This window comes from Lepisma saccharinum, chromosome 16 (genome assembly GCF_977018435.1).
Source record: "Lepisma saccharinum chromosome 16, izLepSacc3.1, whole genome shotgun sequence".
Classification (NCBI taxonomy): domain Eukaryota; kingdom Metazoa; phylum Arthropoda; class Insecta; order Zygentoma; family Lepismatidae; genus Lepisma; species Lepisma saccharinum.
This window is the reverse complement of record NC_139244.1, coordinates 42595498-42608188: the sequence shown is the minus strand read 5'-3', so window position 1 is coordinate 42608188 and position 12691 is coordinate 42595498. Positions and strand designations below refer to the sequence as shown.

General features: G+C 37.8%; 1 protein-coding gene across 10 annotated transcripts in view; it reads right to left on the bottom strand.

Moving 5' to 3' along the window:
• The window catches only part of Srrm1 (Serine-arginine repetitive matrix 1), a 143259-nt gene extending 138067 nt beyond the window's left edge, over positions 1–5192 (bottom strand). For 9 of the 10 annotated variants that reach the window (XR_014443503.1, XM_083138060.1, XM_083138066.1 and 6 more), the window contains exon 1: positions 5066–5192. Coding sequence is in view for 9 of the 10 variants with exons in the window: in XM_083138060.1 (XP_082994186.1) it covers positions 5066–5089 (24 nt within the window). In the remaining variant the exon portion in view is untranslated. The remainder of the gene's footprint in view (positions 1–5065) is intronic. The other variant, XM_083138063.1, reaches the window with a different exon arrangement.
• Between the last annotated feature and the right edge of the window lie 7499 nt (positions 5193–12691).

Sequence of the window (12691 nt, the reverse complement as noted above, 5' to 3'; positions counted from 1 at the left end):
TTCTTTACTTAACCTATTTTTTCCAGCCCAATTTAAATGTTGACCATGTCTTGTATGCTCTAGCCTATTAAGTTTACTTACATCTATGACTGATACATTTTTGAAATGCTTACAGATGGTCTTGTATTTCTCATTTACTCGACTTATTTCATGGTTAACTACAGACCATTCAGGTAAATCTAATCTGTATGGTAAGTTGACCACTACTACATTTGTGTGGGTTAGCTTTGCCAGATTTTTTTGGAGAGTTTTGGTAGCATCATCTCCTAAATTCTTTGCGACATCATTGCTCCCCCCTATTATCACTGTAAAGTCATTTAGGTTCATTCCTCTACTTGATTGGTCAATGCTTTCCATAACCTGATTTAGTTTTGCCCCTGATTTTACCATTCCAGTCACATACATGTCCTTTAGATTGTCCTTCATTATGCCTGCTAACTTTTTTCCATGACTATCACTAATTAGGTTCACTTTACCACTAGATTTTTTGCGATTCACTGCACATCTAGACTGTGATGAAGGATTTTTAGATATCCTATTTATCAAAGGCACATGGTCAGTTTTTGAAATATCTAATTTATTTTCTTCCACTTCCAAGAAATCAAAGAGGTTATTTGAAGTAAAGTCCTTTTTTGTTTCTAGGTTTTTGAGTCTATTTGCCCTCCCTTGAACAACTTTGCTCCAAGTAAACTCATTTGCGTTATTACTTTCGTTTGCGTGTCCAGTGTCCTCATGGTTTAATAGCTTGAATTTCAGTTCACTATTTTCAGCCTTCATATTTTCCAAGTCTTCTGTTAAAAGTTCCACTATTTTCTTGAGATTAACAATTTCATCTTTAATCTTACCTGGAGGAATTTGATTTACATTAAGGCCTCCTGTTGGATCCGAAATATATGGGTCTGATTCAGTCACCAAGATGGCGGTACATTTTTCACAAATCCAATCATTCATTGGAACGTTGTCTTCCTTAATATCACAACACTTGTCAAAGTGATACCATGAATCACAAACATCACATAATATGCCATTCTTAACCACTTTCAGACATTTATAACATTTGAAATCATTTACAAATTTAACTTTTTTATGGAGCGATTCTGTTGCACCACTCTGACCACCCGCCATCTTATCAGTCTTGCTTCTCCCACTTATTCGACATTTCTAATAATATTATGTGTACTAGTATTATTGGTAATTTGTGAGTGTTTTAGGGCCATTTTAAAAAAAAATATAGCTGTATGGCAGTGGAAAATTCGTTCATACACCCTATACTGAAACATGTGACATTTTTACTATGAGAAATATTGCCTTTCTGATTTTTTAGTATTATGTTTGACATGTATTGATTAAGCTATGTAACAATTTTCATTGTTGTGAAACCTGGGACTCCCTATCAAATGATTTCCCGAAGTGGAGTGTCTTTTTCATCACGAAATATTACTCTAAAGATTTTTCTACTTTCTGAGTAGGTAAGAGTGGTATACTATCATTATCTGTTAGGACTGTCCTTCTTCTCTTAAACAATACCTAAATCTTTACAATACTCCACATAGTTTCTGAAACATGACATGTTTTGTGTCACATGGTCCATTTATTTGTCCACCCAATTTCTGACAACCTTCAAATTTGCAAAAATGTGTTAACTTTCGACATATTTGTTGGACAAGTCTAATTTTTCATATTTGTCATATAGGACCAAGTATCTATCAGTAAAAAAAATTGTAGCAAATCCATGACTATGAAGCAACCTGCTCTGGGTGATTTTATGTGGAATGACCCAATTGAGGCTTTGTAGCCTTTTCATCGAAATTTCAGTTTACGAAATTAAAAGTACTCTCCAAAAATATAGCCATGAATCTGTCACAAGAGTAACAAAAAAACTTAAAATGCATCTATGTGTGCATCAAGTTATTTGGCCCAAGTTCCAATTGTTTAATTCCCAACCAATCAAGTTACACTCACATTTTTTTACATGGTACATGGCCTTTGTGATTAGCTTATTTTAATTGTGGTTGCTACATTCACAATTTAAGCTTTTAAAGTGATACATGATAGGGTTACATAAACATATTAAAATTAATGTAAAATGTCGCAAAATCATGAATTACCCACCAGCTTTTTCATACGTGGCAATAGAAACTAATTATGTGTATGAATATGCTGTAGTTTTTTGTGACAGCTCTTATGAAAAAGTTTGCATACATATCATGTCATCATAGCATATTGACTTGTGAAGAGTACCTGGATTTTTGGTATAATTTAACAATACAGGGAATTTCTCCAATTTGTTTGAAATTTCGGATACTTACTAATTTGGGTCTCCTAATCACGAATCTGCACGTATAGAAATTCCTGAATTATGGCTAGCCCCACGAACCATTGGCGCATGGTTAGGTTAAGCTAGGTTAGGTTAGGAAACAGTTAAATTTTAGGGTCGTAGTAATATCAGGAATATATATATTTCATTCTTTAAGTATTCGAAACGGAAAATCTTGCGATAAATAATGAGCAATTGTGCATTGTCGGTTGTGATGACTGACCCTCTTATTTTGCAAGTTTGACACGTGAGCAACAAATTTTAACTTCAGATTCGTGATTAGGAGCCCTAATTTAGTGAGTATGCCGAATTTCAAACAAAATGGAGAAATTCCCGGTATTGTAAAATCGCTCCGGATTTTTTCTAGAAAATATGAACTGCTGGTAACTGTGACAGAACAGGCACTGTATATAGAAAAAATATAGATGTTAATTCTACTGACTGGGAAAGACCAGTGAAGGCACATTATACAGTGGATCGAATCCCACTTTAAACTGTAGGTTCAGTCCCGGTTAGCCTTTCTGTGGATTATAAAAAAATCAACATGATCCTCGAGGGGGTACAGTGGGTTAACAGCCCCGCTGATTCTTCCTCATTTCGTGTGCATTTGTGAATTGCACCAAGCACTGAAAGTGTGATAGCACAGGTCATACAATACTGTCAGATAGATCCCAAATTTTCAAGTTCAAAGGCAGCCAATGGAGAAATCCAAAGTTATGATCAAAACAAATAAGGAATTTGGTAACAGTTTCATAGATCGGCGACACATTAAAATCGGATATTTTGTGTATCGCATGGTTTGTACTTACCAATTGTGTATTGCGGAACATAGTTCAAGGTGCCATTATGTTTTTACACGAAAACAAACACTTTTTCTACTAAAATAACACATTTTTCTAAGTGCTACCAAACGCAAGTAATGGTGCGATATCGCTTCTTTTGTTTTCGAATATAATTGTTTCCAACCTTCTTCACCGAAAAATACCTACTATCGTGTTCGTCACATGTGCAAATTGTACATTATGCACAGGTAGCTGACGGATAGCCCCACGAACCATTTCCGATAAGGTTAGGTTAGGTTTGGTTAGGCAAGCAAAGTTAAAAAAAAAAAAAGGTATTGGAAACACTGACATGATTTCCTGGTCAAATAGATACCACGATGAAAGAAAATACCTCAACTAACGTTGGAAACCTTAGAGAAACTCATTTCCGTAAGTAGTTTCTTCTGTAAAAATGAAGAAATGTGTCTCCGATGTATGAAACTGTTACCAGGAATTATATAGTGAAGTGTACTATAAATATATATATTCACATGGCATATTGCTACGTTTTGTTGTAAAAGATGCAGTTAGTTTGAAGTAGCTATCAAATTAGAGCATGAGATCATATATGACAGAGTTGTTTAGGTAAAAGTACACGGGAATACTTTTGAAGTTTTATATTAATACGGTAATCGGAGAAGTGACGAACTACAACACATTAGATCTTATTTCTATTTCAGTTACTTCAGAACACTTCTGCACCTCTCCCAGTTTATTATGATAATGGGAATTGTCGATAAAACTTACGAACCAGACAATGGAACAAATACAAATACAAGCAATTAACCATTCTGCCACAGAGGACAGCATCACTAAGTTTAGATGATATTAGCCCCATCTAATTCGCTGCACTTTTTGACTCTCTCTCTACTTCATTGATGTGTTGTCTGCACAGTTTGCACTACATTCCAGTGCAGTGTAATTTGTGCTGCGTGCTAACTAATCAAAGGAACTTTTAAAGCAGCAGACAGGCACTTGTTGAATCTTCTGAAATTGTACACTGCTATCCATCTACTTGCTTGAATGCCATTCCCTTGAACCAGTCTGACACCGGGATACACCAGCACTACACCTAGTGTCAAAAAGTGCAACAGCATAGTAAGGTACTATGTTTCTACTGCCATATAAATGTAGTATGTAAATAAAGGTCGCAGGCAACTGTGGTATGCAACCACGTACTTTTTACACACAGCAGTCGATATACAATAAATCTTGATAGAAAGTGAACTTATTTGCCAGCAAACAAGCACCAAAGTAGGTAGGGGTGGGGAGGGGAGTAGTGTAGAACTTCCTTGCACTTCATGTGTAGTGCAAAATAAAAGTTGGATTACTATAACATCATTGATACCCAAATCAGCATTATCAGCCTAAGTTTCCAATCAAACAAGACATTCGAAATGCTTACTTTGCTACACACTAACACTTTTTAAGTTTCGTAGCAATAAGACGCGCATAAATTAACTAAGGCACGTCCAATCTAATTCGGGGGGAAAAGTGTAAAATGTGGAACTGGGTCAATAATAACGGTACAATGGTAACTTTGGTGTCTTACTCCATTAACATTTCATGTGCAAGGACTTTAATTTGATTAACGATCGTCACGTAGCAAAATGCTGGGTTTATTTTTTTTATTTCGAAGTACGTGTGTAGTAGTAGTTTCAAGTTAAAACAAACGACATTCTTAACAATTGTTTTCCAATCTGTGTCACCTCAACTTATCACAACTATTCACTTTCAAACGTTTTTACTTAGTTTTCTTGCAGCAAGAATTCTTTACAAATACACATTGCAGTTCTTTAGACCATAAACGAGTATCCACACGACAGCCGGTTGTGGAAGAGAAAATTTCTACACGACTTTAGTTTATAATCCCACTAAAACTACAATTAATATCTTACTTAATATTCAATAACATGTTCAACATTACCCGAAAGAACCCTGCATCCGTCATTTTTTAATTCCTAATTTCCACGTTCACTAAGATATGCTCATGTCTCCCACGGTTGCAACTACGAGCGAGGCGAGTCTGCATAGATGGCACTGCCTGCAACTAACACTTTCATTTTCGAGAAGAATGGTCGAGCCGAACTCCCACCGAGCAAAAGAGAACATGTGAAATAGTTTCTTCAAAAGTGGAATTAAGTTCTGTTAAGAGTGAAAATATACTAAAAATTATTAGCAGATATGTAATGCATAATTCTGTTCCCACTGCCTAGATGACTGATGACCGAACTTTATTAAATATCGACTCGCACCATGCACGAAGGTTCAGGGTTCGAGTCCTGGTCTGGGTACTTATACTGTGCTTGTACTTAGTATTGTGGCCTAAAATTTTGCAAGAGGTGCCATTACTTTTTTTTCTAGTACTTACATGAGATATTTTATTCCGCGGTACTTGTATTGGTTATTTTACATCTCTTTTTCTTTAATCATAACGATGAAGATGAGTAATTCATTATGAAATAGATGAATGAAACGAACATAATGAAATATTCATTCGCCTTATCAGTCTGGTTCATTTATAGAAATTTAGGCCGAACCTGGGAGAAACTAAAAAGACAAAGGGAAACTTTTTGGGATACGTTTACCAAGTGTCCCTGAACCAGTGGCGTACAGGCTTCCTCCGGAAAGTCATCAATGCGTCTTCGAGATTAGCCAAAAGTGGCAGAAGAGCCAAATAAAATAAGTCACAGTTGAAAAAAATCCTGACTACGTACTTGCACATCAAGATGCTGAACTGATGGTGATTATAGCGCCCAGCAGGCTTACAAGATTTCTGGGTCTGCCACCACAGTATCTCGGCGTAAAAAAGGACACTTCGTAAATAATTCCACTTAGGCACACGCGGCAATAATAGGAACAACTCTGTTACGCAAAGCAAGGAATTCAGTGCAATAACGCTTTTGCCATGGTAACGCTAACATGTTCCTGAATTATGCATACGCTTGAGTGTCGGACAGCTTTTAAACTTGAAGCGTTATTATCATTGTTCAACCCAACCCGCCCAAGTTTCTCATTTCTCAATTCGATTTTCTACCGAGGAACAGTGGTTTATCCACACAACCCAACACTTCCCAAACAAGCACCACTAAAATCGTTCACAAAAACCAAATTTATGATCATATTGGCATTAATGTACTCTTATATCCGAACAACAATCTTACCGCCTTGTGGAAATTTTGTATAAAAACCACTGCAAGGAAAATAAACTCGACTTACTTCACTTACAGGCACGTAGCCAAGGGGAGGACTACGGGAGCTGAAGCCCCCGAAATCCTACAAATATTTAATTTAAGTAGTGTATAGTCAGGCACGTATCCAGGGGGGCTTAGGGGGCTCGAGCCCCCCAAAGGTTTTCTGTTTCCACTAGATAAAATGAGGTTTTTAGTTTCTTGTGGTGTGAATTAAAATAATGTGATGATAATTTAAGGAGGGATATAATTATCGAGGCAAGACGAAGAATGTTCTGTAACCCTGTTATTGATAATAGAACGTATCCAAGGTGGGGTGCAGGGGGCTCGAACCCCCCTAAAGGAAATTTTTCCGTTTAAAGTTTACACTAGATAAAATTAGGTTTTTGGCTTCTTGAATAGTGTGACAATAATTAAGAAGAGAAATAATTATCGAGGCAAAAAGGAGAATGTTCTATAACTCTAATATTGTTAATAGCACGTATCCAAGGTGGGAAACTGGGAGCTCGAACCTCCTTCAGGAAATTTTTCAGTTTACACAAGATAAAATTATGTTTTTGGATTCTTGAATGATGTGATGATAATTTGAGAGAAATAATTATCGAAACAAGACGGAGACTATTCCATAACCCTATTATTGTTAATAGCATGTATCCAAGGTGGGAATAAGGGCTGGAACCCTCCCAGGAAGTTTTTCAATTTTCACTAGATACATTCGGTTTTTGTCTTCTTGAATAATGTGTCGATAATTTTAGGAGAGAGATACTTATCAAGGCAAGACTGAGAATGTTCTATAAAACTGTTGTTGTTAATATTACACGTAAACTTTTCTTGTGCTTTCGGTGATGTCGCAGCGAAGTTGATACTATGTAAAGATTTGTCAGCATTTGGAAGCACAGCAAAGGTACCGCGCCACAAGTAGGACGATTCATTGTAAATTTTAATCCCTGGAAAGCGCGAGAGGGAACGTTCTTGAATAAGAGAAGGAGTCGAACTACTGGCAATATTTATGAATCGCTTTATCTGCGGAACGTTCTAGAATATAATGAGGATATAAATACGTGGCTTCAATTTCCCGGTTGATCTGTACAACAGAATCGGTTAATGAGACTTCAGAGGTAAGTCTGACAATTCATACAGTCGATTAGTGATCAGTCAGTGTCCATTGTTTGCTTTATAAGATATAGTGATTCAAAAATACCGTAAACTAACGAAGTCTACTACTAGTTCCAGTTCGGGTCCAAAGCTGAAGCAATTGACGACAGCGGAACTTCCGGAGTCTCAGTGAAGTGCTAGTTCGGGTCGAGGGCCGAAGAGATCGAAGGTCTGTCTCTCTCTGAAGTGAATATTTCAACTGTACGGGGTATTGGAGCACTTTATTAAAAAATAAAGAAGCTCCAGAGATCACCAATCAAAGCTTTGAGTGATGATTTAGTTGGGCCAGGACCAAATTTCGTGTATGCAGTACAAGAATTTCATGGAATAATAATAATAAAAAAACACTTTTGTTTAAGCCTACTGGGTTCGACATACACTCAAACACCTAACTACCATAAAGAGACAGCCGAAATTTTATGAATGTCGAGATGAGAAAGCAATTAGATGTTGCATATGTAGACATTTTAGGTGCAAATTGCAGGCTCTACCAGGACCCGAATCAGGGCTCTACCAACTGAGCCACCTAGCCACCCTTGACTTCGACTGGTTTTTCGTTAAAATGTCTACATAATACATGTATAACACCATTAAGCCTTGTTTCCATGATTATGAAAAAATATAAATATGCTGACCAAGGCAGTAATTTATTTTATTAAAAACATAAACTAAACGTAACGTTACCCTGTTTTTGGTATCTTGTTACTTTTGTACTTGATACAGAGTCTGATGAAGACCTTGCTAGAAGGTTGAAACGTTACGTTTAGTTTATGTTTTTAATAAAATAAATTACTGACTTGGTCAGCATATTTATATTTTTTCATAATACATGTGTACATGCCCTGGGTATGTCAAATCGTAAGATATTGCCTGTATAGTGAACAAGCATAGAAAATAAAGGAGAAAGAAGAAAACTGAGTGGCATTCCCACCAGTTGAGGAGAAATTTTCTTCTGTGGTCAACTTCCAAGTGACGATGACAGTGGCCTTACCAAGGGAGATTTCACTCCGTGTCATCTGAGGATTGCACAAGTCGAAAGTAGGTTTGTGCGATCTTTTGTGTCGCTACGGTGTGAAACGTTGCTGTTGATTGGCTCATTCCAAACGACATGTCCCGTGTGTCTCTTCGGTCTGAAATCTTCCTAAGTCTTGAAGATCCAAGTCACAAGGATGGAAAATTAGGTCTCTGTTAAGGTTGGGTGCGAAGGTAGGTGACAGCACCCTAAATATTCAAACATGCAGGAAGAACGCATCTTACTTAAGTCTCCAATACGAAATGATAAAAACTTCTGGTGATTTGATTTTAAAAAAAATGTGTCCGAGGAAAAGAGTGGCGTGCCCAGGATTTTCGGAAGGGAGAGGGATTACGCATACCATTTTTGGTGGTCAGTCCTCATTTTGCCATCTTTTCCTGTCTTTGACGTTCTTTTTCTTTAAGAAATACTTGGTCAAATGGGGTTATGGCCCCACCACCCTCCTTTGGGCACGTCACTGGAGATAAATGACTAAGCATTTGACACTGACGTGCGATGATGTCGACGCTTGGAGTAGCAATCAGTGGCGTGCCCACTGGAGGTTGGTGTGGGTCATAATCCCCCTTCCCCCTTTAGGGCCCAGTATTCCTAAAAATAGAACGTCAAAGAAAGGAAAGGATTGCAAAATGAGGAAGGACTGCTGAAAAGAAGCACGTGTTAATCCCACCCATTTTCGAAAATCCAAAACATGTTGATTTGACTATTAAGCCAGAGATACCGGGTTCGAACCCCGACTTGGGCATGGGTGTTATTTGTGTTTGTCCCTTCATCAATTTTATCGTATCATCTTGACGATTAGCCAAAAGTGTAGGAAAAGCGAAGTAAAACAAGCCAAATGAAACAATCAATCAATGACTTCATTTATGCTACTTAGCGTCGCTGTCACATTTGGTTAATCGCGAAGATGGTACAATACAATTAATGAACAGACAAACACAAAAAACATCCATGCCGAGGTCGGGGTTCGAACCCGGAACTCCTGGTGTCATAGCGTGCAGTGATAACCACTACCCCGCGGTTGGTTGATTTGGTGTTTAAGTCCACTTTATGTACATAAAAGCTAATCGGGACTGGACCCACAGTTTAAAGTGGGATCCAAACCACTATGTGCGTCCACCTGGTACCGATCCGGGGCCACTTGCACTCCCCCACTGAGGTCGGCCGACAACAAAGATGAGTGGAAAGCTCTAACTATTCGGATACGTGGGTATCGGTAAAGCAAACTGCGTATTTACTCAGTGGTACGTAAAATTCAATTGGATTTTTGAAACACCATATTTGCATATGATTAACGTTTTTCCAAAAAATGTGCATTGCTTGATTTGCCTAATTTCTTCATCTCACGATCTCGTTACTCAAGGATCCGGGCTCGAGCCTGGCCTGTGCATGAGTGTTCCTTTGTAACCACTCTTCATCCGTTTAATTTAATCAACGTTCATCGTCATGGCAGACGTTAGGTAAAGTGATGGAAAAACAACGCTAAAGAAAGGAAAAAGGAAATACAAAAAAATTTCCTCCCAGTGCATCTGCAGGGCACTGTGAAATCAGGAGTCCAGAGTTCTCTGTTTATGATTGTCCCTCGTGACTTCCATAAGCTCATTAGCTACTTATCGCGATTAAATCTATACAGCTAGAAAAAGTGATGGATGGTGGCTAAAATTAAATATATTAAGAGGGGATGAACAGGTAACAAAACACACTCTTTGTAGTTTCTTCAACAATATTCATTTCGCTTTTTTTGTTCTGCGATACATTTTTCATTCCAAATTATTTCATTATTCACTGCAGAGTACAACACATAGGAACAAGAATGTGCGCTCGTCACGGGTTCGAATCCCGGCGTGAATTGTTCTTTGTGAGGTCCCTTCATCCATTTCATTATATCATCACTCATCCTCATTTTCGTTATAACCAAATGTGGTAGAAAGAAGAAGTAAAATAAACCAAACCAACAACAACAATTGGAACGCGCGTTTTCTTGCCCAAATTAATACATCCGTATTTATGACTGTTTAGCTTACCCACTTTTTTTATTGGAGACCAAATTATTAGTATATTTAAATAAAACACTACTAAAACGAGAGCTAGAGAGAGCATGAGCAAAGATTTGTTATTTAATCATTATATATTCCATATTGAAAAAAAAGAAAAGAAACTATAACATTTTCGTCTGCACATAATACAACTACGTTCCCATTCATATACAAATAAACCTACATCCCATATTTTACATACATATTGTACAGCGTTTAAAAGGTTGTGTAAATATAGAGAACATAAGTACTGCAGAAAATGTTCCCCTGAGTTCTTTAGAGGATTTACAAAAGAATCAAAGGGAAACCTATCCCCTATCTGTCGTATAGGAGATAGACTGGAGGACCTGAAACCACGGGCTTTCAACCCTGGGAGCGGGGGGGGAGGGGGGGGCGAAGGGGCAAGGGAGGTACAGGCAGAAATCTTCCCTTTCCCTAAGGCGGTTGTCTATACCTGGATCTGGTAAGGCGGAAGAAGCGCCAGCTAGGGTAGAGAAGCGCGTGGAAAGAAGTGTTGCATATGAACTGAGGCTTCAAGATAATAAATATTGTGATTTGAAAATAATTAGAAACGTGAGATTGATTGATCTATCTCTGCTAGACTAGCTACTCCTCAGTGCACGTCACTGGCATTTGATCATATTGGGAGACGAAACATATGTTGGGAACGGAAGGATTTTCACTGTGCTTTAATTGTTTCGCGATCCAGCTGTATTCTAGAATACTTCCTTTATTTCGTGCGATATAATGACAACACTGCGGAAGCTGTGACAGACCATTTTGAACACCTGCGAATGCTTAGGCCTGAATATGAACAATTTTTGGAAGGTTTCGGCTTTTATAAGAGCTTCAAACATGGGGGGACAAGACACATTAGTGGTGTTCAAGCTCGAATGAGATAGAAATATTCGAGAACTGTCCGCGTCCAGTTCGCAGCCCACAGTTTGAATCTCGCGTTGTCGAGTGGATTGTCCATCCTGTGCACGTGTAACAGCTTCGTAAAAACACTCAAAGACACCATACATGTTTTGATGCCTGATGAGAAGAAATGGACAAACAAAAATACTGAGATGGTTCCAGCACACAATGTTAATGCATGGAAACAGAGGAGTCGAGTAGTAAAAAAGGTTCGGATTTCACGTTCTGATTAAAATGACAGTAAACTTTCATTGCACATACCCCTCCCCCGTTTTGGAACCCAATTACCACCACTGGCCTTAAATATTCAATTGTGAGGTTCTCTCTATACCCCATAAAAAATGGTGTTCAACTCCCCCGAAAGGAATTCCTGGATACGTGCCTGTGTATAGTGGTAATTAATTTTACTTCCTTAGCAAGATTAAACATTAGATCGAAAAAAGTTTAGTGTATAATAGAGCAACCATCATATATTTTTATATTCTACAATTTAATCCAAAGAATAAATGGATCCACAGCTCCCAAAATTTATAGTTTTCTTTGACAGAGGTCACACAAAAAAAAACAACTTTATGAGTAAAATTTGCCCCTAACTTTTAAAGTCTTTTTTTAACGGAATGTGTAAAAGTTAATAACAAAATACAATAACTATGAATTTCAGTACCCAAACTGTACAAAATGTAAGAAAAATAATGTCACTCATACGGTGGATCGGGTAGCAAAGTCCCTCTATTTATATAATTATAATAATAATAATAACAATACATTTGGATTAAAATTGGTATATTTTTAATAACTTATAATAGTTATTATTGTAAAATGACAATTATAACCGTGGTAATAATTATTATTGTCATTATTATTTCTACTAATAAGTTTTATCAATGGCCTGCCCCCTCTACAAATATTTCTGGCGACGCCTCTGCTGATAAGGGATGAGCCCCACCGAAATAAAATCCTGGATACGGACCTGTTCATTTACGTCCTGAATCTCGTAACAACATCGCCTTGCAATCAAGAGGTCCAGGTTCGATACCCAGTGGAGACACACAGTTGTTCGGGTTCCACTTTAAACCGCCGACGTCTGGCGGAGTGGTTAGCACAATCGCATTAGCACGCTAGTGGACTCGGCTTCGAATCCCGGAATGCACATGGTTGTTCCTTGCGAGTGTCCCTTCGTCAATTTCATCACATCATCACTTATTCTCATCGTCGCTATTAGT